The sequence below is a fragment of the Eublepharis macularius genome, chromosome 8 (assembly GCF_028583425.1).
Source record: "Eublepharis macularius isolate TG4126 chromosome 8, MPM_Emac_v1.0, whole genome shotgun sequence".
NCBI lineage: Eukaryota > Metazoa > Chordata > Lepidosauria > Squamata > Eublepharidae > Eublepharis > Eublepharis macularius.
This window is the reverse complement of record NC_072797.1, coordinates 3,080,266-3,103,969: the sequence shown is the minus strand read 5'-3', so window position 1 is coordinate 3,103,969 and position 23,704 is coordinate 3,080,266. Positions and strand designations below refer to the sequence as shown.

The window sequence follows — 23,704 nt, the reverse complement described above, 5'->3', positions numbered from 1 at the left end:
AAAAGGGCTGTTGCAAACTCGCTTCGGGGAAGAGGCTTGGCTGGAGCTCCACTGCTCGCCAAACAAGCCCCTTACGGCGTCAGGCCTGAAGGGGGCGCCATGAGTTCCCCTACGTGAAAATGCCTCTCCCTGGGTGAGGGCGGCGGCTTCCCTGGAGGCTGCCCCCAGGAGAAGCGGGTGGGATCTGCAACATGCAAGGCGGCAGCAGAAGAGAGTCAGGACGGACCTCTAGAGCAGACGGGCCTCGACTCTGCTTGCACGAGCCTCCTCCGACAGTGCTAGTAACTGCACAGGAAGCCTCCCAGCTTCTTACGATCCCTGAAGCCTCCCGGCAGCGCTTCGGCAGAGCTTTGCTGTTGCATCTCCCTCCCACGTGGCAGAAGACCACCTCCAGAAGCCCCTGGTGGGACAGCTCCATGGGACCAGCCATCCCCACCTTAGAGCCTCCCGACACTTCCTAAGTACCCCCAAGAACTGGCCCTCCCAGAACCCCGGACAGCCCGTGGGAAACGCAGCCCCCCCAGAAACAGCTCAGCCAAGACTCCTCTGCCTTGGGAGGCTTGGCTCAGCCTGGCCGGAGGAGGGGCGTTCCCAGAACGGCCAGAGCCTCTCACGGCGGGCAACGGGAACCCCGGCCTAGCAAAGCTTCCCGCCAGTTCCCTCTTGTTAGTGACAATCCTGATAATGCAAACAAAGGCAGGAAGGAGGGGAGGGGAAGCAACAGCAGATTCCCAAAGCTCTGCAAGTGGCATCCCAACCCCTTGCCAGCCCCGGACAATGGCACTTCAGGCACATACACACACCCTCTTCCCTGGCTCCTGGACTCGACCCCGGCACTTCTTTCCTTCTGTGGTCGTGTCTAGACAATCCACAGAAAGGCACTGGCTACATCCGGCACCTCCTTAGGGTCTGGCCCTGGCTCCTCTTGCCTGTACTGTCATCACTGAGAAGCCTCAAGGTGCCAGGAGGGGCAGGCGGGCCCGGGAGGAAGCCTTGCCCCGCCTCTCCGGTACCACTCCGCTCCCAACGGCAAAGGCCCTCCAGCAACCAGCAGGCTTGCACGCTCCGGTTTCACCGCCTGCAGTGGGACAGAGCACAGCCCCCGGGGAAAGCTGGGCTGCCACTGCCTAGCCCAACCCCTGCACGTCCCCTGTGCCCGGGAGCTGGCTGGAGACCTTCTCCGAAAAGGCACCTGACTCACCCCCCTTCTGCCGCTGGGCCCCAAAGGGACAGAGGCGCAGGCGGGGACCCTTCATCCTGCGACAGAGAGGGCAGGGAAGTCCCTCAAGAGGGCCCTGGGGCACCCAAGGTTTCCATGAGACACGGACAACGGGACAGGAGGAGCCCAAGCGGACCTGCTTCTGCCCGCTGCTCTAGCCACAGGGCCTCTTCCAGTCACAGCAAGGCAACCCCGAATGCCAGGTCAGCCCCAACCCAGTCCTCAGTCCCGGAAGCTTCCACCAGAAAAGCCGCCCTGTCTCCTCTTCCTCCATGGCTCAGAGACCCCCAGCCTCCTCTCCAAGCTAAGGCACAGTGCGACCGATGCTGCAGCCCAGTTGTCCGGCCACCCGGCCACCAATCTCCTGCCTTCGAGGGCCGCAGGGAAGGCTCAGGCCAGCTCCTCCCCCCTCCCCCCCCCAAGGCACAGGTTCAGGGCTGCAGGAGGTACTTTTCCTCGTTCCCCTTCTCGTCGGCCTCAGAGGAGGGGCTCCTGTCGGGGCAGGAGGGCGTCCTGCAGGCCTTGCAGAGGATGAAGAAGAGGAGCACGATGAGGACGGCAATGAGACAGTTGAAGGCGATTGCAATCACTGCGCCGGTGGAGAGCCCCGCCCCCATCGTGGGTCCCCAGGTGGGGAGACGGCAAGTGGGCGCAGCTAGGAGGGGCAGGAGGCCACACGGCCCATTACGCCGGAAGTGGCGGCCTTCCCAAGGCAGCAGTGTCCCAGCTGAGTCCAGAAAAAGTCAGCCAATGCTAGTTCCAGAACAGAGAGCAAGAGAGGCCCAGCGGCTCGGCACGGCTTGCTAAACGGGAGTCCCACATTCTGCACAAAGAACACCACCCCAAGTGCCAGCTGCCTCTCCTGCCCCACCTGGCCTGGCTCCAGATCTTCACTGAGAGCAGCGGCTGGCCTCCTTCCCCACCGTGTGCATTTCCCCCTGGGCCTGAAGGCACAAATGGGGGTGTCCAAGTCCCACTGGAGGTTTTCTCTGAAGATCCGAGACAGAGAGAGGTCGGGAGCCACAGCAGGTGCGCAGGAGTCTGCGGCTGCTGGGGAATACGAGACTGCTCAGGGGCGATGCAGTCGGGGCAGCTGCTCTGCGCCCTCCTCGGTCTTCCGCCTCTCGCTCAGCCTGCGCCTACAAGAGAAGGAAAAAAGGAGCATGGCATAATGAGGTCAACGTGAGGCCATCCATTCCAGAAGATGCAGTTTTTCCCTCTCGTGGTGCTTCAGGGCGAGTGAAGCGGCACCTGCCCCAACCTTCTCTCACTCCACGCGCAGTTTATGGGAGCCACAATTGTGCAAACTTTCACTCCACCACCAGCTGCCCCTGGAATGCTCCATGGCTGCCTCCTGCCTTACACCACCCCCAGGAGATCCCAGCCCCCCAAACGGCCTCCGAACAGTCCTTCTGCATCTATCAAGCCCCTCCTTACCCGCTCCATGACTCCACGCCTCTTGCAGTTAAACCACCTGGTAGCCCTTCATCCTCCCATGCCCAGCTCTTGCCAGTTACAGGGTGGGCAGGGAGAGTCACACAATTGCACTACTTTCCTGTAACAATGTCACACACAAACACACCATCCTGAGAACACTGCATCGTCAACTTTCGAGAACCACAGCTCTCTTCATCAGATGCATCATCAGCTTTCGAGAACCACAGCTCTCTTCATCAGATGCATCATCAGCTTTCGAGAACCACAGCTCTCTTCATCAGATGCATCATCAGCTTTTGAGAACCACAGCTCTCTTCATCAGATGCATCATCAGCTTTTGAGAACCACAGCTCTCTTCATCAGATGCATTGTCAGCTTTTGAGAACCACAGCTCTCTTCAACAGATGCATCATCAGCTTTCGAGAACCACAGCTATCTTCATCAGATGCATTGTCAGCTTTCGAGAACCGCAGCTCTCTTCAACAGATGCATCATCAGCTTTCGAGAACCACAGCTCTCTTCATCAGATGCATTGTCAGCTTTTGAGAACCACAGCTCTCTTCGTCAGATGCATCATCAGCTTTTGAGAATCACAGCTCTCTTCATCAGATGCATCTGATGAAGAGAGCTGTGGCTCTCAAAAGCTTATGCTACAATAAAGTTGCATCTGATGAAGAGAGCTGTGGCTCTCAAAAGCTTTTGCTACAATAAAGTTGCATCTGACGAAGAGAGATGCAGTTCTCAAAAGCTTATGCTACAATAAAGTTGGTTAGTCTTTTTTTAAAAAAAAATTATTTTAATTATTAACAAAAACTATTTACAAAAGTTGGTCAGTCTTAAAGGTGCTATTGGACTCTACTATTTTGCAACTACAGACTAACACAGCTAACTCACTAAATAGGATAAAAAAGGTAGGTAAAGGTAGTCCCCTGTGCAAGCACCGAGTCATTACTGACCCATGGGGGATGTCGCATCACGGCATTTCTATTGGCAGACTTTTTACGGGGTGGTTTGCCATTGCCTTCCCCACATTGAATAGGATAGAGAATGATAAAAGGGGGAAGCTGCTGTGCCCAGCCCTACTGCTTACTCCACCACCCCCATACCTCCGCAGAGGGGCAGGCTGCAGCCCCACCTCAGTCTTCGCTCTGTCCGAATTCCTGGGAATCCATTAAAAACCTCAAAAATAGCAACGGAGTTGTCCGCGACTCTTGCACGAAGTGTCCTCAACGTGCTACTTGGATCTCCTGGGTGCAGAGAGGAGCTGCAACCCACCCTGCCCTCTGACTCTTGCGACGTGCCAAGCAGGCTCCAGCTGGCATTGCTGGGCACAGCACAAGACCACGATAGCTGTGAGAGCAGAGCCATCTCCCAGGAAAGATCCCTGCGGTCATGCCAAGAGACCCCCTCCCCGGGGACACTGCCCTACAATCCAGCCTTTGTTCCCCTTCCGTCAGCAACGGGCTAACCCCCCCTCCCCTCCCCCATCTTCCAACGGTTAGCGAATGCATGCCCTGGAAACCCCAGCGATGACTCTGCTACGGAAGGGCCTGTGGATTCACAGGACGTTTGAATTGGGATGATCCAGTTCGGCCCTGAAAGGAGGAGGGCCAATTGGTCGGATCGCGCTCGGGGTTCGAATCGGCATCCCCTTGGAAAGGTAAACTCTAGGCCACCTATCCTAAAACAAATTAAATGAGAATGTCTGAAGCTGACGTGAACCCAGAAGCAACAAAAGAACTGCATTCCCGTCTTTCACTCTCAGCGGCATCAAGCTCAAAACTGACTCAGGGCATCACGGGAAAGTCAAACAAGAGAGGTTCGTGGAGAACGGTGGCTTGGCCTATAATCCATTTGGCAATGCAGAATTGGGTGTGTGTGTGTGTGTGTGTGTGTGTGTGAGTGAAAGCCCTTCAAGGTGGGTGTCAAAGACCTGTGGGGCAACTGCAGACCTTAAGTAGCGCTCATACAAAACCTCCTAATGCCATACGCACCAAGAAAGTGTCCATCAAAAGCTCCATTCAGACAGCAGGCAGGGACCACCTTTAACTTCCAGGGGCAACACACAGTCCACCTGGACCCTTTCAAGGATGCCCCCTCCGGGTTTTTACTGGCTCGCTTACCTGTTTCTCTCTTGCCAAGACTCTCCTGGCTTGCCCCTTCTCTTAAAGAGCAAAGAATGGGGAATCCAAGCGCAAGGCCCACCAGCTGAATGCCAACATGGAGAAGCCGTAGCACCATTACCAGAGCGTATGTGTAAGGTCCTAGGATCAGGGCCAAATTACATATTTTCCTAGAGACCCATGGCTTCTAAAAAACCCAGCAGTGAGGGAAGGTTATTTAGATCCTTTGCCTCCATTAATTGCAGCCAAGGGCAGTTCTAACTGGGCAAACAGCATGGGGAGAAAGCAATAACCCACCACTGACTGACACCACAGCACTGATCCAAATCCCCCCAGCACCTTGAGAAATCCATTCCTGGATCTCCAGCACAAGCTATAACTTGGTCCCGAGACTCTCCACTGCAAGTGTCTCAGCAGAGCTGGAAATGGTTTTGCCCAAGGAGGCAGAGAAAGATGGGCAGCCACAGCAGACAGCAGTGGTATTTGCAGGAAACAGGGTAAAGTTGCCCCCAAGCCCCTTCCCCCTCCAGCATTCTGCTGCCAGGCTCTGTGGCACAAGGGCAAAGCTGCAGCATCCCACACCGACCCTCAGGAACGCCACTGCAGACCAGCCGCCCTGGCAATCACCCCAAATGCACCCAGAGTGGCAGATCCAAATGATGGGACACCGTGGAAACCATGTCCTCCGGCCCACGAGCTCCTAATTCTAGATGCAGGAGTGCGTGTGCGTGTTTTACTTCCTTAGAGGAAAGAGGATGCATTCTGCACAAGCTCAGGGGTACTTCGGGATGTGTGCTGCGGAGGCCAGCAAGAGCCGAGCCTGGCACTGATTCTCAACGGGTTGGAGTAGAATCTTGGCTCACATCCAGGCCATACGATTATTCTTGTGGAACTCACAGGCTAGCTCACTCATCCCAAAGCACCCGTGTGCCAAATTGGTTACAAGAGCAGAAACAAACCCTGAACACTCAAGCTTGCTGTGAACAAAAAAACCCCGTGCTTTGCTGCTGGCATCTAGCGTGCCCCGAGCCCCCTCGTGACATGTCTGTTCCATGCCAACCCCACCCAGGCTCACTCCACCCCTACCCCCCGCCCCTTCCCAAGCTTCAGTCTCATCAGGCGTTTTGAGGGATCAGGAGCACAAGGCAGCTGGTGACCCGAGAGGACCCCGCAAAGGCCGCAGAAAGAAGGAAAGAGGGCCGGTCTCCACTCATCCTAATCCAGGGAGCCGCTTAATTCTTCCTCGCGGCGGCACGAGGGATGCCACTTTACATGGATCCTTTCCAAGGAAGCCAGGAAAGGGACAGTGTGAAAAGCATCTCCTGGGAGGTTTCAGTTGGGACGTGCGGCAACGATGGCTCCTTGGATGGTTTCCAGGCACGCACCCCCTCCCCCCAGGACAGGGACCAGACCAACACACCAGCGGGGCCAGCAGTGCCCTGCCCACACGCCTCTGGACTGGGAGAGGGGATGGCTGCCTCCTCCATCCCCTTTGGCAGGTGCAGACCCATCGCCTCAGAACAGTACAAGCCACCAGGATCCCTTCGACTCCCTCCTGCGGAGCTCCTTCTCAAGCTCTGCCATTACTTAGGAAGGCCAAGGGCAGCTTGGCAGGGCCACGCCTGGTCAGGAAAACGGCATGGGGAAGGCCAAGCCCCCTCCCACCATGGGCCCAAATGAACTCAGGACACAAGCGCCTGCTTGCTTTAAAAGAGGAAACATACGCCGGAGAGTTCATCCCTCCATCCAACCACCAGCCTCAGGCCGGCTTTGCCGCCCACCCTGGACCAGAGACAGGCAGAGATTTGCCCAAGGCCCAGCTTTTCGCTACCTGCTCCCCCCAGCCCACCCCACCCTAGGCCTGCAGCAGACGAAGGAAGAGCCCCTCTCGTTCCACCCTTCCTTGCCTCCCCCCATTTCATCTTTATTCTGCTTTTACAAATGCAAAACTGCCGCCCTGAGCGACGCAGCAGGGTGGAATTTGGACTGGAGAACCTGTTATGGCATTCAGAAAAACATTCCTCTGTTTTTACCAAAAGGAAACTTCCACTCCAGGCTCTGCCTGACAGCCACATCCTTCGCTGGTCTGGCAGCTCAGAAAACTTTCCGGGGAGGGGTGAGTGCACATCTGGGGTTTGTTACTGGGGCCTGGCAGCGTGCTGGCAGGGGAGCTGATGGAAGCGCTTTGCTGTGACACGACGTTCACCTGCCAAGAAGCTCCGAGGCATGCCAATGTCAAAGCGGTGTAACAGACTGCTGGATCGGGTTCGAGTGTTACCACACTGTGTGACCTCAGGTTCAGCCGCCCTTCGCGGAACACAGCACTCCCCAGCATTCACGGACTACATCACCCCCAACCACAATGCACAGTCCCCGCCTTTGAAACCAGAAGACAACATGAATTGGTAAACTTTTTAAAGTGCACAGATGTGGGATGTCATCGCTGCCCAATTGCTTGGAGACTGGCCACTTCGGCGGTCTTATTTGCAGGGCTGGGATAAAAGCAGCCTGCTTGGCAGGGCTGTTGTGAAAACCGGCACATGGCTGTTAAATGCCATGCGCCGGCCTGAGGTGCATGCAGCCCTGCAGCTTTCTGACTCTGAGGAGACCCTGGGCTTGTTGATCAGCAGGACTCAAAGCTGCCCAGACCCTGAAGGGCACACTCTGCCCTTCTAGTCCAAGCCCGACCTGGATTGCTCATCAGGACTGGAGTCCAGCGGCACTTCAGACACCAACAAGATTTCCTGGGCGTCAGCCGGCACTTCTCCAAGGCGTCTCCAAGGGCTCTCCCTCCGGAGCTCCCACCCTGAGGACCTCGTCCCTCTCGGAGGCGCCACTGGACTCCAGCCCGGCTGTTCTACCGCGGAGCAAGGCACCGACCGACCGGAGGTTCGTCATTAATCGAGGCTCGCAGCAAGCCCGGCCCGGCCCGGCCCAAGGCCCCCCCAGGCCCATTCCTTGGCCAGCTCCTCGTTGCAAAGGGCCTCGTCACAACAGCCCCGCGAGGTGGGCCCCGCTCTTTGCAGGCAGGGAGGCCAAGAGGCAGCCCCCCGCGGTCCTCCGAAGCCCCCTCGAGGCAGCCACTGCGGAGGGGAGCCGCGGGCCGGGCTAAGCTGGACCGCTAGAAACTCTCCCCGACGGCCGCATCACACCCCACCGAGGCCCCGTTCGGGCGCGACCCAGCAGCACCTCCGGCCCGCCTGGGACCGCCCTCCGCCTCCAGAGACCGGCCTCGCCGGCGGCGCCCGGGCAGAACTCCGGGACGGAGGCGCGGCGCCATCAGGCGCGTCCGGAGCGGCCCAACATCGCCGGGCGCTGGGGGCACGCGTGGGAAGGCGCCGGGCCAGGCCCTGCCCCGCCCGCCCTCCTGCCCGCCCGCGCTCGGCCGCCACAACAACCCTGCGAGGTGGGGCGGGGCGGACGCCCAGCCGGGCACCATGCGCGCGCTCAGAGGCACGCTCGCCGCCCGGCCCGGCCCGCTTACCTGGCTGCGCGCCCCGAGCCCGGCGAGGAGCAGCCGCGGACGCGCCCGGGGAAGCGGCGCCGGGTGCGGCGCGCCCTCCAGCCGCCGGCGAGTCCCGCAGCTCCGCGCCCGAGCGCGCCTTCCCAGCCCCGACGGCGCCGCGCCCCGCCCCGCCGGCCCATTGGCTGCGCCGCCCGCGAAGGCCCCGCCCGCCGCCGCCCGCACGTGAGCCGCCGCTGCACGTGGGGACGCGCGCCGGGGGGCGGCGGCGGCGGCGGCGGCCCGGGCTGCCCTGCGCGCCCCGAGCCTGCGCGCTGAGCCGGCCGCCAGAGGCCTCCGCCGCGTGGGGGCCAGGAGGGCGCCTCTGCTTCTGGGCAGGGGGACTGGGCGCCGCCGGCTGGGAAATCCCTGGAGGTTTGGGGAGGGACCTCAGCAGAGCGCCCCCCCCAACAGCCCTTTTCTCTGAAGTTTGGAGGTCAGTTGCAATTCCGGGAGATCTCCAGCCACCACCTGGAGTTGGGCAACCCAACCCGCCTAAAGCATTTCCAGGCCCGTCGTCTCCCGTGCATTTCGAAGGACGTGGCACCGCGAGAAAGCCCTGAGCTGCCTCGGCCCGAGCTTCGGCCAGGCTTCTCAGACTGGGGGTCTCCCCCCGCCTTTCAGCAAGAGACCCCAGCAGGCTCTGGGTGCAAAGGCAGCCGCTGGGTGGATCCGTCTCCCTTTGAATTGGCATCCTTCCTCATGGGCTCAGGCTGGCTCTTCTCCACAGCTCTCAGGACAGCAAAATGCACATACCATGAAAGGATACATTGCTCAGCCAGCGGGGGCAGGATTTGAACCCACCACCACGGAGGCCTGAGCCTAGGCAGCATGCCCTGAAACATGCCTCTTTGGCCCAAATGTGACGGGACGTGCTGTGCTTCAGGCTCTGGATGGTAAAGGCAGCTTTGAAAGCCGATCGATGCCCTTCTTCTTGCCACAACTTGCCAATGAAATCCCAAGTGTGGCCCACCAACCATGAACACCCGCCCTGCCTCCCTTGCGCATCTGAAGCAGTTTGAGCTGCACAGGTGACCCCCCCCCCCAATCTTTCCTCCTCAAACACAAAGCAGGTTCTCTGCAGGCAGCTTTCACAGGCTTTGCCTTCGTGATGCCTCTGGTGGGGAGGTGGGGTGAGGGCAGCTAAGCTGAAAGACGCTCAGATGTCCAGAAGAGCAGGAGGGCTGGGCTGGGGTTGGGAGACTCAGGTGCGAACGCCTACACAGCCATGAGGCCCCACAGGCGATCTTGGTCTGGTTGCTGTCTCTTCACCCAAGCTCCCTTACAGGGCTGTTGTGAAGACACAATAAAGGGCAAGAGGCACACACACACACTGCCCTAGGCTCCTTAGAGCGAAGGTGGGATAAGAACACGCAAGCCCGATTAAGACAGTGAGTGATACCTACGAGGGAAGGGCGCCTGCGTGGTGCCTCCAGATTTTTCATGTGGGGCAGTTTGCATTAACTCTGGGTCCCCATACCACATCCCCGCACCAGATCTTCTCCCTTCCTCTCATGGCTGCGTTTAACCCTTTGGGTCTGTTTATCGATCTCCCCTCTCCCAGCTCATCTGCCCTAAAAAGCCCTCATCCCCATTGCAGAGGGGTCATTTGAATCTCAGCTGGTGTCCCAGGACTGAGAGGCCGTTGGCCATTTTGGTCCCACAGACCATACCGTGATGGGGACCAGGGAGTGCCCTTTGGCTCATCCCCTGCTGGAGGCACCTGTCTGCTTGGTGTTGGGGTGCTGGGCTAGGCAGAGTCTGACCCACTGGGGCTGTTGCTGTGTCCTTCAGGGCCAATTAATACTTGCTGTGGAGAGTGTACATTTTCAGATTACACAGAGCTCTTCATCAATGATACAAAGCAAGACTCGGAAATGCTATTGCACGTCTGGGGCAGATGGGAACTCCAATTCTCATGGTTTCAAACATAAGTCCTACCACCTTCTAGACGGAAGAGAAATTGCATGGCAGAGGGAGGCTGTACCTGCTAAGGTGTACTGGAACCCTTACTGACTCGGGGTGGGGGGGGGAGAGCTGCTATTGCAAACAAGGATGGACTTTGCAGGAGGCCAGGCAGCTGACACAAACCAGAGATGGACACCTCTCATCACCGGGTGGGTGGGTTGTGGTTCCTCAAAGCCAATATGCTTGCACCAGATTCTGCCATATAAAAATGCACATTTCCTTCCTTATATTTTTTGGGGCCTTCTATTTTCTCCTGTCCGAGAGGTTGTGTCTGAGGTCGGGGTGCGGGTGTGGGGGAGGACAACAGGCTCCACTAAAAGAGCTACTGTAGTGGTTAGAGATTTGGGCTAGGACCCAGGTTCACATCACCACTCTGCTGTGGAGCTCGCTGGCTGACCTTGGGCCAGTTTCCCTCTTTCAGCCTCACCTACCTCAAAGGGTTGCTGTGAAAACGGGAAGAAGCAGGTGCACTGCCCTGGTCTCCTTGGAGGAAGGGTGGGATGGAAATGGAAAGAAAAGGAGCAACAAACAGTTGCTCTCTAGACAGCACACTCTAGAACCACACCGGGGAGGTTGTTCTAACACAGAATGGCTCTTGTGCAGCTTCTTACAGCGTGTAGCTTCCCCCCAACACAGGAAGCTGCCTGCCATGCTCAGAACGGGCACATCGAGCCCTGTGTTCCCAGCTCTAGTGGGCAGAAGTTCTCCAGCCAAGGAGGTCTTCTGGTCTTGTTTCTTGAGACCTCCTGCATGGGAGCTGAGGGCTCTCCCCCAGTGGCCTGTCCTCGTGACTCCTGGCTTGAGCTGGCGTCTACTCTGCCTCCCTGGCCCTCTTTCCAAGTCTCTTGCTAGTTTGCAGGCAATGTGCTGGCACGCAGCAGAGACTGAATGGAGGGGAGTCTCATGGTGGGTGGCAGAGAGTGCCCTTGTGTTTCTGGTTTGCGGCACAGCCTGCAATTTTTAAGAGAACATTCTGGATTGGTTGCTGGGCACTGGCCAGGAGGCAGAATGGATACAAAGGCCCTCAGTCTTCCTTTAGCGCTTCCCGAGTCGGGGCTATTGTCTGGAATTGTGCCTGGAAGGCTACAAGATCGGCGTGTACTTTGGCCCTTTGGTGTAACAAGCTCCTGGTGGTCGCCTGTGGCATGCCTGGGAAATCCGCAGTTCCGTTTCTGTTGCCACGAGAGATGCCTTTGAATTTCTCGCCCTTGCAGTTCTGACCTGTGAAATCCGTATTTTGTTGGTGCTGCTCCACTGAGTTAACCAAACTTGTGATTCTTTTCAGACCATTTTCTGTTTCTCCCCCATAAAATAAACACATTCTTTCCAGTGTGATTTGTGGGCCGATAAACACACTTTAGTTACTAACATTTATCAAATAATGTAGAGTGTATGAAAAATGCCCTATAAACTGTATATGGAAACTGGACAGCTGCACAGAATGCAAGCAAATTTACAAAAACCAACAACGAAAAAGCATGCAGTGGAAACCACAGGAAACAAAAGAGTAGAATATGCAAAGGAAGGAAAGGCGTGTTTGTCCAACCCTGATGGCAGAAACGTGAAAACTCTCTTGAAAGCCGTTTTGCTCTATAAGGAGCAAAGGAAAGCAGCTCATCCCATATTCAGTGTCCAGGGTCCTGATCCACCCACCCTCCTCTTCCCACTGGGGAAATGCTCAAGAGGGATCTGGTCTGCCTTTGGATCTCGAGAGAGCTGTAAGGAAATCACACTGCAGTTATAATTGTTCTGCGGGAGACGAATGGGAAGCTTTGATCTTTCTTGAGAGGTTTGGATAACAAAGCAAGGGAATTAGTCTGATAACATAACAGATGGTTTCATCTTAATTATCGGTTTTTTGTAAAGTCATACTGTGATTTCCCCCCACTTTCAGTATCTAACTTCTTTTGGTATTGAACACTGTAAGAATGTAAATCGTGTTTTTTAAAAAAATTCAGTATTAAGAAAAAACAAACGTGCTTTCATCTGTATCCATCGTGATTTTTTAAAAATGGTACCCAATGGAAATGTCGGAAGGGCTCTGCAGAGCTTCTTTGTTCTAACATTTTGTAGTGAGTTCCTCCACGCCCCAATACTCTGACCAGGTTTGCTAGCGATACCTATGAGCAGAAAGGCCTGAGCCCAAACAGAAGGCTTCTAGAGAGAGCACTCTCATGTCGAACAAAGCATGCATGTTGAGTGTCAGGGGTCAGGTGACATATTTCCGGCAGTGCAGACAGACAAGGACGATGTGGTCAGTTGCACTGGTGTGCTGCGCAGTTGCTAGAGCACTGGTGGAATGCTGCAGCTCTTGGCTGTGCCTATCATCTCCAAAGGAATTATCCACCTCAGCGGTGATTTCCCCAGGAGCCTCGTCGGATTTGAATCCAAGCATCTTCTGGAAGCAGATAAAGGCTGTTTTGTTCAAGATGGCTTCTCGTTGCTGGGGAGAAGGTGGCATGCAGACAGAATTTTGATTGCTGTTTATTTTCTTGCAAGTGCAACCAACAGATACCTTCACCTGGGCACGGCCCCAGACTCCCACAGTGGGCAGAGGACATTCTCAATGTCATGCCCTCTTGCAAATAACAAACAGACCTCCGCCCAGCAGGCCCTTTGGATGGGCACCGGGAAGTTTTAATGAGCATGCTGAGAACTGGCAACATCTGAAATTAGGAATGTTGAATGAGACACAACCCAGGTAAGAGGAGAAAAGGATTTGCTACATTTACTCCGAAGTTCCACTGATTTTGAGAGGGACTTACTGGAATAGGAATGCAATCCTCGTCTCCAAAATAAGCAGACTTATGTCAGGGTTTTGGCTAATAAACGGATTTCACGGGGGTTGTTCTTAAGTAATGCTGTGAGGAGATCCGGAGTCCAGTGCCTCTGAAACGTGCTCAACACAACTGGATTTGCATATTTATTATACGTTTTACATAATGGAACAGTGACATTTGATTTCAGAATACAAGTTTGAAGCATAAGAACATATATTGCCAAAAAGGGGGGCATTTTAAAGTCCCGTTGATCTCAATGGCAGAGTTCAACCTGTGCTGAATTCTTCCCCACTGAAAGCAATGGGGCTGTGGGGACCCGCCTTGCCTGTCCTGGCAATATTTTTAATACAGCAAAGACAAGCGGCTTGTAATTTGACAGGCAAAACAGGCTTGGGGTGGGGTTGTAACTCTTATGTAACTTGGCGAGGGTAAAAGCAACTTGGGAAGAGGTCATAATTTTCAGCAGGAAAACTGTTAAAACACACATCAGCTTCCTCCTTCAGAGACCAACCACTGGGGACTACATTCGCTTCAAATAAATAATTGGCAGAAACGATCACATCTGCCCTTAAAACCATTTCTCTCTGGTTATGTCGGGTCTTACATTTTCTTTAAAAATACAAAAGCAAGGAACTTCAGGATTCGTCTGCCAAATTCCAACCCCTGCTTTTGTTATAAAACTCTGAAATCCAGTAGGCGAGCACTGTAGAAATAGAGGGCTGGCTCTCACAGATGTTGCGCTGGTGGTATCACCTTGAATGGATTAGTGAAATTTAGTCACTAAAAAGAGAGACGGTGAGGAGAGAGAAGACCCAAGAGCGGAAGGTGGACAGTTCTCTTGCGGGGGGGGGGGGGGGATAACCTCAGCAAGGTTGAGAGCCAAACGTGCAACAAAACAAGGAAGATTGGGGCAAGATCCTGTCCATGTTACCGTAACCACACCGAAAGCAGCACCGCCTGTGGACCTGATGGTTCCAGCTTTTAGAACCCTCATCATTCCAGATTTTGAGGGTTCCCCAGGGACAGGCTGAGACAGCTGGAAGGGATTGTAGGCAGGAAAATGGGAGTCCCTGCCCCTTTCTCTCTGGTTTATTTCTTCTTAGCTTATTGGTATCAAATTGTCCTACTTACTGTAAGCCCCTAGTTACAATTAGTAACTAAAAAGAGAGCTGGTAAGGAGAGAGAAGCAACCGAGAGGGAGAAGTGGACACTGGCCCTGCAAACCCCCTTTCAGCCTGCCTTGGTGTGGAGAAACCTCCTCAGTTCATGGGAACTGCCTCGCCTTAGCAAATGAAGAGAAAATATAGGTACCGCGAGTACTGGTGGGACCAGGAGCGGTGTGGCTTGCCAGATAAAAATTATTCCTCTCTTTGAGCTCTTCAGAAGCCCCCAAAGGTACTGGCAAGTGGAGTCACCCTGGATATCCGTGCGTGGGGAAAAGATAATCTTTTTGGCAGGTCTGCTAAAATCCGTCAGCGCTAGGAAGACGAGAGCTCATTTCAAGTTATAATCTGCTGGCCATGGATTCTTTGGAAATTACAAGAAAACATGTAAGAGAGAGAGACGTTGGTGTGGGGGGGGCTGCCAAGATACCGGGGCCTCTACAGCATGCAAGTTTTTAGGACAAAGTATTCAGCAGTTCTAATTCCCCAGTAATGAGCCCATCCTGCAGACTTCAACTCTATTGAGCTCTTTGGTATCTTTCCAAAAGACTGAGAACACCTAATTAGTAAAGAACTCGGTCCTTTTGGTACCAGGCAGCGCCTTAGTGGTGGCATTTCACAAGAGGCCCACTGGATGAGACACACGGGCCATCTAGTCCCATTCCTACTTCATACAGGGGCCAACCAGTTGCCCCTGGAAGGCATGCAAGCACGGCATGGAAGCCAAAGGCGCCCCTGTTTTGCCCACGAGTAGAAGGGAACTGCCTCTGAGCATGGAGGCTCCTCACCGGCAACCTGAATCTCACTCACTTCTATCCACCTGCCTGCCTGGCGTGCCACAACTTGGAACAGCGTCGGGATTGGGGGGGGGACATGAAGTCCTGTCTTTTAAATTAATGGCAAGATGGTACGTGACACCTCTCCAACTACACCGCGTTAATCCTGATGTTTATCCATTTTGCTGGAGGCAATGTGGTTTAGTCAGAGACTATCTCCACCCCTGGTGGGGCTGTCCCAAAGTCCAATATTTTGGGGACTTAATCATAGCAAAAATGCAAAAGAGAACAGGATATACAGTTCCAAAGCATCCCGAAACAATCTTCTTATGTCTCTGGGAGGATTCCACGATTCCGGCCATTAGGAAAAACTTGATCTTTACTATGCTTTCTGCTGCAAAAATGTAGTTAGCGTCATCTTGGAAACAAGAGAAGCTTCCATCCATATCAAATTAGAGTAAGAAATTATGGAACATCTTTATCGTGGATAACATTTCTGATTGCCTCCACTCATTTGAAAAACTCACAGTACCGGTCGACCTTTCTTGACCAATGGCTACCCTTCGTAAGTTATACATGCACTGCAAAACAACCAGATGCTTCTGACTCTCGTTTACAGCTTTGTTGGCCTAACTATGTATAGCAATGATGTTGCTAGCCTCCAGGCTTTGTAATAAGTTACTTCTTTTATGACAAGTTTATTTCCTTTGTATTGTAAATAGTTTATTGTTTGTTATTTTGTAGTATTTGAAAAAAAATTACAAAAATAATTTTTTGAAAAAGAAAAAAAGCATGCACCTGCTGGTTGTCCAAAGAACAAATGAAGGTGGATTCTTTTTGCAAAGTTAGGCTTGTAGAGACAGCTCTTCGAAAATCACCCCTCTGCTACCCCAATAAATAGATATTACACTATGACCTCTCCCAGCAGAATTTTGTTTCTCCTTTAGGATACTGATTAGCCAAATTCAGCAAGATTCAAGTCCAGAAGCAACTTAAAGGCCAAAGTTTTTCCAGAGTAACTCTATGTTACTGATGTATTGTCGAAGGCTTTCACGGCCGGAGAACGATGGTTGTTGTGGGTTTTCTGGGCTGTATTGCTGTGGTCTTGGCATTGTAGACCACGGCAATACAGCCCTGAAAACCTACAACAACCATCTATGTTACTGGTCAACCAAATACATAGTATGATCTATACACAATTCCCCATCCCTCCTGTCACCTGTTACTTCATTTTCTAATTTCTGATTATTCTAATGCAAGGTTAGTCTCATTTATGTATTTTAGTAATATTCTGGTAAATAAAAAGTAACACCCTTCCCCGCCTACACAGATACAAATACTTGCCAGATTAGCGGAGCAGAATTCAGAGCGGGGACAGGATGGGAGAAGAGAGCAAGGCTTGGAAATGTATTTTTCATTTTTAGCGCTCCTGCAGTGAGCATCGAGGAGCCAGAATGGAAGGGAAATGGAGCCAAACCAGTTCTGAGGGAATGCTGGACTTATTACAGAAGGACTGTTCCAAGAAGGCAAGACCTGGTGTTTCTGTCCGAAATATGATCCAAAAACATCCCCGTAAAACTCAACCGATGATCCAATCTGAAGGGACCCCAAAGTCAGCTGGCCCAGCAATTTATCCAGAGGCAAGACCAAATGCCAGCTCCCACCAGACGGACCCAGTCCGTGTCATCCACAGGCCCCAAAGAGAATGCAGGAGTCAACCAGGAGCTCCTCTGCACCAGAGATCAACAGCACCAGGCAATTAAAAGAACGACAACGGGCTGGTTTCACTGGAATTGTATCGTGATGGTGTATGGCTTTTCACAAAGGTGTAAGCCGCCCTGAGTATTTGGAGATGAGAGACAGACGCCCATAAAAGAGATCCAGGGGTGGAAACCCTGGGCCAGGTGTTGCAGAATCCAAGAGCCGGAAGCTGCCTTGCGGGTCATCTAATCTCTACTGAGAGCAGGCGCTCCAAAGCGAAAGCATCTCCAGTGGACTGCCATCCAGGCAAATCTCTGGTGAAGGAGAACTCCACTTCCCCTAGGTCACTGGTTCCATCTCTGCTCTTCTAACATTTTCCTCCTGTTCAACCAAAGTGTACCTTGCTGGGATTTCAACCCATCAGATCTAGTCCTTGCCCTCTTCTGAACGAGAGACCTTGGAGTCGCGGCAGAACATGATTTCATCTCTTCTCGGTCTTCTTACTGGCTAAGCGTATCCAGCCTTTGCAAGAGCAATTCTAGATTCTCCTGGTGTCCCAGGAGACAAATGATCTTGCCTTGTTAGAAACCATCTCCATGTGTTCAGCATCACAGCTTTTGGATTGTATTTGTAACGTGCGTGAACATGGGCACACAGGCTCTGTCGGAGTGACACACTTGTTGGGACTCTATTCAGAAAACAGGTGTCCACATAAATCTCTGAAGCTGCCCACCCTCGAAATAAACCACATGTAGCGGCAGAAGGCAAAGGGCTGTATTGTACTGGAGCCCTGGAAATTCCCTCTACTCCTGTGTCAGAAACCTGCTTGCATCAAGAAGCTTTGAGGCGCCTCTGAAACTGTACACAGAATGAAAACTTTGATCATCTCTGTGATGCAGAACATCCCTCAGCAGCTCTCTGGGGAGCAGACACCCGTCACTCATCTGTGTTCAGAAGGCAGTATTATCAGCTTTAATCACAGCTCGATTATGCCTGGCAGATCCACTTTATTAAAATTGTGTCGGGCCTGTTAACGAGAAAGACAAATAGCAGCAAGGCTCAAGATAAGGAGGTTGCACTGTGGAAACCAAACACTAGACCTAGCAGCTGCGAGTCTTATATTGAGGGAGAGGGTATGTGTTTGTATGCACTTAGGTGCACACTGCATTCCACAGAAGGGCAAAAAAAAATCACAGAATGAAGACCTGTCCACAGAATTCAGTTTCCTATGTTTTTTTCATTTGAAAAAAAGCAAGCTTCTAGGCCCTTTCGACTGCACAACACAACACCTAAAGACTCACAAATTCATTAAGGCAAACGATTTAGCGAGCCAGTGTCCTCTTCATCAGACGCAAGGACAGACGCACTTGACATGGGGGAATGGCTGCGCAATATGTCCGGGAGTCAGACTAGACTGCCCACGCCCTGTGTATCTCTTTGCTGTTCCCAAAGGTAAACAAGGTATAATTAGGGAAAATACCACATGGCTATGCAAAATGAGGGGGGGGAAAAGACGTAAATCATGTTCGGTTTATACAGGCTTCCTTTTGGAGAGCAGAAGTTACATTGCCTGGTGTGAGAGGATGTGGGGTGGGGGGGTTGTTTTCTCCATCTTTGATTCCTCCAACAGGAAGAGGGTTGGCAGAAAGGAGATGTAACGCTGAGGACTGGAGACTGGAGAAGTTCACATTCTGATCAGAAATAAGCCAGATCTGAATTCCTGGTAAAAGCTGGAAGACAGAATGGAAAGACCACCCGGGGTTAACAGAACAGTAAGAAAGTGTATTCACTGAAGATACTAAATGGTTTTTAAAGTGACAGTGCTCTATGTAAACATATTCAGTAACGCTCACAATAAATACAGTAAATACAATTTACAAAAACGTAATTCATACAATAATGTCTCTCAAAATTGTGCCAGAGGACTAACAGCCCTGTTCCGACAACTCTAGGAACAGGGAAAATAGCTCCCAGTTCAAATGAGGCAAGTCTATAATGTCAATGTTCCAAATATATCTCTCTTCCTTGTTGTTGTAGGAAACTTCCTATTTTTCAAATTGGAGATCCTTGCATTTATTTGATCTGCATCACCCTCCGGGTTCAGTGAAACAATGAGACTAGACATGGTGGTCCTTTACAGCCCCTGATGAAGTCCAAGTGACAAAATCTGCCGTTCAGCCAGCCTCAGCTAGGGCTACCACCTTGAAGGATCTCCAGTTTGAAAAATAGGAAGTTTCCTACAACAACAAGGAAGAGAGATATATTTGGAACATTGACATTATAGACTTACCTCATTTGAACTGGGAGCTATTTTCCCTGTTCCTAGAGTTGTTGGAACGGGGCTGTTAGTCCTCTGGCACAGTTTTGAGAGACATTATTGTATGAATTACGTTTTTGTAAACTGTATTTACTGTATTTATTGTGAGCGTTACCGAATATGTTTACATAGAGCACTGTCACTTTAAACACCATTTAGTATCTTCAGTGAATACACTTTCTTACTGTTCTGTTAACCCCGGGTGGTCTTCCCAGTCTGTCTTCCAGATCTGAGTTCCTGGCTGCCAGGCTCCAGTTAGCACGACACATTCGAAAGGCTCACGTGGGGCCCAGGAAAAGGTCCCGGCAGCCCTCCCAGACTATCCCATCAGGTGTAGGAGCAGAAAAGAACACATCCGATTTTCCAGGGCTTTGTCGGTTTCCGTTAGCCATCCTGGAGGGCGATTTCTGCTGCCATCTGGATGTGATAACCCGGGACCTCTTCACAGCAGTTAGTGTTACGCTAACTTCGTTACACAGAGCAGCAAACCTGAATGTGGAATCCAAAGGCAGAAAAGCTGCAAAAACTGAAAGGCCCGGGTCACTCCAGACAGCAGAATGCCATGTGGGGGAAGGTACCGACACCCGATTTGTTCCAGTGCTTCAGATGAGCCATTGAAATCTTGTCGGTTTCCTCACAGGGATATTTCTTTTAACCTCCAGGTGTGATGGGACTGCTCTATTTTCTCTGCTGCTGAGGTAATACATCTGATTTAGTTTTTTTAATCCATATCTTTTAGCTTTAAATACTGCTGTCTCTGTACTGAAGTCTGAAAGAGTGGATTATAAATCCTCAGATAATTGAATGGATAATAAATTATTGGTTCCTTCCTAAAAGGATTACAGAGGTAATTTGTAAAAGAAAGATTGAAGACCTAATTTAGTACACTTGGCCAAGAGCCCACCCCCACCCCCGGTTCCTTCTGCAAAACTATCACTTTCCAGGACACGCATCCAGTATTTTTGGTTAGACTTCTTGTAAGATGCCACACACACCCACAACTGAGTTCACATCCCTCCCCCCCCATCTGATATTTTTTGACCTTGGGAAAAGATCTATTAGAGTCCTCTGTGTGTCCACAGAGAATGTGGAAAGTTAGGCCCTCTACCACTGCTGCCGTCTCCTCCCAGGCTTTGCCAGGACAGGCTGGGCCCATATGGATTGTACACCTAAGCAGCCCTAGTCAGTGTTCCTAGCCTGGTACCAGGCCCAGTAAATCCCAGCTGCCACCACTGTAGAGACCAGGCAATCTTTCATCCTCAACCACGGCTGCAGCTTGGAGCAGGGCAATTCTGCAAAATAAGTAGCCATTCTCCAATACTTCTCCACAATCTAACCCAAAAGCTTAGCCTCCCCCGGGTTCCATGCGAAATAAAAGTCTCAAGGAGCACCAGGGCTCTTCCACTTCATGTACCGAATGCCACCCACTACCCCGAAGTGGCACCAGCATCCTCCCTTGATCTCTCAGGCACCAGCCCTTATGGCCCCACTTCCACCACTTGAATGTCAGGGCAGAACCTTCCAGAGATCAAGCAAACCTTGGAAGAACGAAGAGCTACTCTCAAGCCCTCCAAAAGGGGAGAATCACGGCTGGGTTTGCCTCTCCCTGCATCGGAAAGGCAGCCTGTGTCCTGAAAGACAGCATCTCGCTTCTCACATGGCCCAATTGGTCCAGGCTGTGATTTACAGCAGTACTGAATACCTGAAGGACCTTCCACACAGCAGAAAAATGCCTCATTTCTCTCTCCTCTCCCCAAGGCTCAAGAAGGACGGGGCGTACGTGGAAGCTGTCAACAGATTGCTTTATTAAAGCCATAAATCAGCGGCGGCAGCAGCATTTTGCAGAAGGGGAGCAGAAATTAACGGAGGCACGCTTCCGAGGGCATCCATCGGTCCACAAGAGTGCGGAGTGCCCTCTGGTGGAGGAATGCAGTGCGCATTCATGTTCACAAGAGCCATGCCTCAGGCTGGACGTTAGGAATTTTTAAAAAAATGTTTCAACAAGAAAGGAAAATTCCACAGGACATGATGTTGTCTATATGCAGCTCTTTTGGGCAAGAAACTGAATAATCTCCAAAGGTATGGACAAATTCCAACAATTGTCTGTAATTATGCTCTAAACCAGTCTGACATTAGAAATCACAACACTCAGAAATCAGTGGGAGAACATTTTAATCCTCCAGGACACTGCACTGCTGAACTAAAACTAAAATCTAAAATGCAAGATTGCTGAAATGGAGTTTATTCACAAATTCAGAACAATGGAACAGACATTGAACAGAGACTTAGGATTCTTCACTCACTACAGATGCTAATTTCTGCTCTAAGCAAGCTGCGCTATTCCTTTCTGTCCCAATGCTCTCCTTTGTAACACCCCACCCACCTTTGGCTGGGATATAAAGGCTCGGGGATCTCTATTCCGACTTGTGTCTAAAGAAGGGAGCACCAACTCTCAAAAGCTTACACTCTGAAAACCTCATTGGTCTCTAAAGTGCCACTGGACTCAAATCCTGCTGCTCTAGACCAGCGAGATTTAAAATCCTCTTTCGGAAGAGCACAAAAAATGGGTTTGATAGTCTTCTGCTTAACTATGGACATAAATTTAAGATGTTGCACGAGGTAGGAAATTCAATCAAGCCAAATTCTGCAGTTTACCTCCTGTCGTATATTCTCAGACAGTCTCTTGCAGATACCGTGTTCCTTTCTTTGTTGGCTGTATTTGTTTTTAATTAACACTGAGTCAGGTCCATTGCTTAGAAAAAGGTGGAAGAGGCATGAAGAAAAATTTACAAAATCCTTTAGGCAGCACCCACTACCCCGACAAACACCCAGAAACAGGCCAACAGGACAACAGCAATCACATGAGCACCCCAGTCCACACACAGCAGCACGATTTTACTGCAGATTCTCACTGCAAAAATCAGGACTTTGCTACAAAGCAGCAGGGGGCAGGGGGCTGTTCCCGGCACACAGTGCAGGGAGGTAAAGACAGAAGCTACAGAATAATACTGGGAATAACAGCAGAAAATAACTGGACAAAAAAGAAATCTCATAAAAATTGAGTAAGAGGGCAAATTTCAGTCGAGAGAGTCAGGGCCTGTCTGAGTGTCATATTACCCATATTTGGGGATGCTTCACTGAAACTGTTTTTCAAACAGAACCAGAGCTCTAGGAGCAGAAGACAGAGTGATCTGTCCACATTCGCACGCCTGCTGTTGTTAAATTAGTTGCAGGACAGTGAGATACCCAATTGGTCTTGCAGGACAATCCTGGGCCTGCTTGCTTCATGGGATTTCCTCCCAAGAAAATGCATCTAAAAACTGCAGTCTTACAGTTGCGTCTGGGCCAAAGAACTTTCTGAGTTCATGGGGAAGTAGGATATTGGGAGCCAAGTTCAGAGATCCTGCCAGGCCTCAGACAGAAAGGAGGTCCTAAGGTGACAGGATAAAGGAACTGGGTGTTTGGCCTAGAAAAGCCAGAGGCACTGTTCAACTACTTGAAAGGCTGTCAAGTGGAAGACGGCAAGAGCAGATCTTCTGGACTTCAGCTACAGAGAAACTTCCTTTTGGTGGGAACAATTTGACAAAGGAACCTATGACCTAGAAGGGGTTGCCGAGTTCTCTTGCACTGGTGGTCTTCAAGCAGGGGATGGACATGTATTTGCCAGGGATTCTCTTGCTTTGGTCTACGTTTAGCAGAGGGTTAGGCCAGACTTCCTGCAAGGCCCCTTCCACTTCTCAGATTCCATGCTCAGAGCAGAGCAGCAATGCTTAGTCAACATGGAGGCATCACCTCCACATCAGAGATGAGAGATTGAGGACACTGGCAGCAACTCATTCCTGACCTGCAGCTCTATCACTGAAGCATGGCCTCAGCCACTTCCTCGGATGTTTCAGGGGGAGCCATCCGAGAAGGAAGCTCGGAGGCTTCCCTGGCAGCTTCTGTGTTACCCCAATCCCTAGCCCTTGCTTCAGCAGAACTCCTCCGCTGGCCCTAGACTGCCTCAATCATCTAACAAGGTTTTTTCCGTGCTGCAGTGGTGGCCCAAAAAACATGGCAGAGGCAGCAGCAGGAATTTGTTTCCAAGTACGGATCGGCAGCACGGAAAATGGCCCTGGAACAACAGATCAGACACTAGGGCCCAGGCATGAGGGTAGAAGTTGGAAATAGAACCCAGTGAGCAGTGTAAGCCCCACACAGGCCAATTAACCCTCAGTCCCGGCATCTCTTGGGTGAGTCAAAGGCACTCACGCCTTGCTCCTGACAGCCTCCCCCAAACTGCCCAGCAGTCAACTGGGGGCCAGTGATGCGCTGCCCCTCCCCGGCGTCAAAGAATCCGGAGCATAAGGAAGATACTTTGTCCCACGCTGCTGCTCTATATACCATTGCAGCCAGGTATGGCCAGCCCCACCTCTCATCAAAGGCAAGATTTTTCTTCTGCTTGAAGGGAAAGATTCCAAATGAATATTTTAGGAGGAGGAACAGCCACAAACAGCATAAGAGATTAAGAAAAGCCATTTCAAAGGCAAGCGGATGAACTGGTGAAACCGAAGTGACAGGCAGGCAACAAGCTCAGGACAGATGGGGTTTCAGAGAGGCTGAAGCCAGACTGAAGAAGCAGAACTCACTGCGATACCGACAGCCTGCCGAAGAAACACCACCCAGCAATACTCCCAACACGGCCGCAGCTTCATGGAATTCGTACACCCAAACATTCC

At 51.9% G+C, this 23,704-nt stretch overlaps 1 protein-coding gene across 1 annotated transcript; it reads right to left on the bottom strand.

Moving 5' to 3' along the window:
* Positions 1-1,839: 1,839 nt before the first annotated feature.
* Positions 1,840-9,797, bottom strand: LOC129334482 (dapper homolog 3-like). The gene is made up of 3 exons (XM_054986620.1): positions 9,762-9,797; positions 8,264-8,650; positions 1,840-2,358 (listed from the first exon to the last, which is right to left on the bottom strand). Exons 1-3 carry the CDS (start codon positions 9,795-9,797, stop codon positions 2,110-2,112), a joined length of 672 nt encoding a protein of 223 aa, XP_054842595.1. The 3' UTR covers positions 1,840-2,109.
* Positions 9,798-23,704: the final 13,907 nt, after the last annotated feature.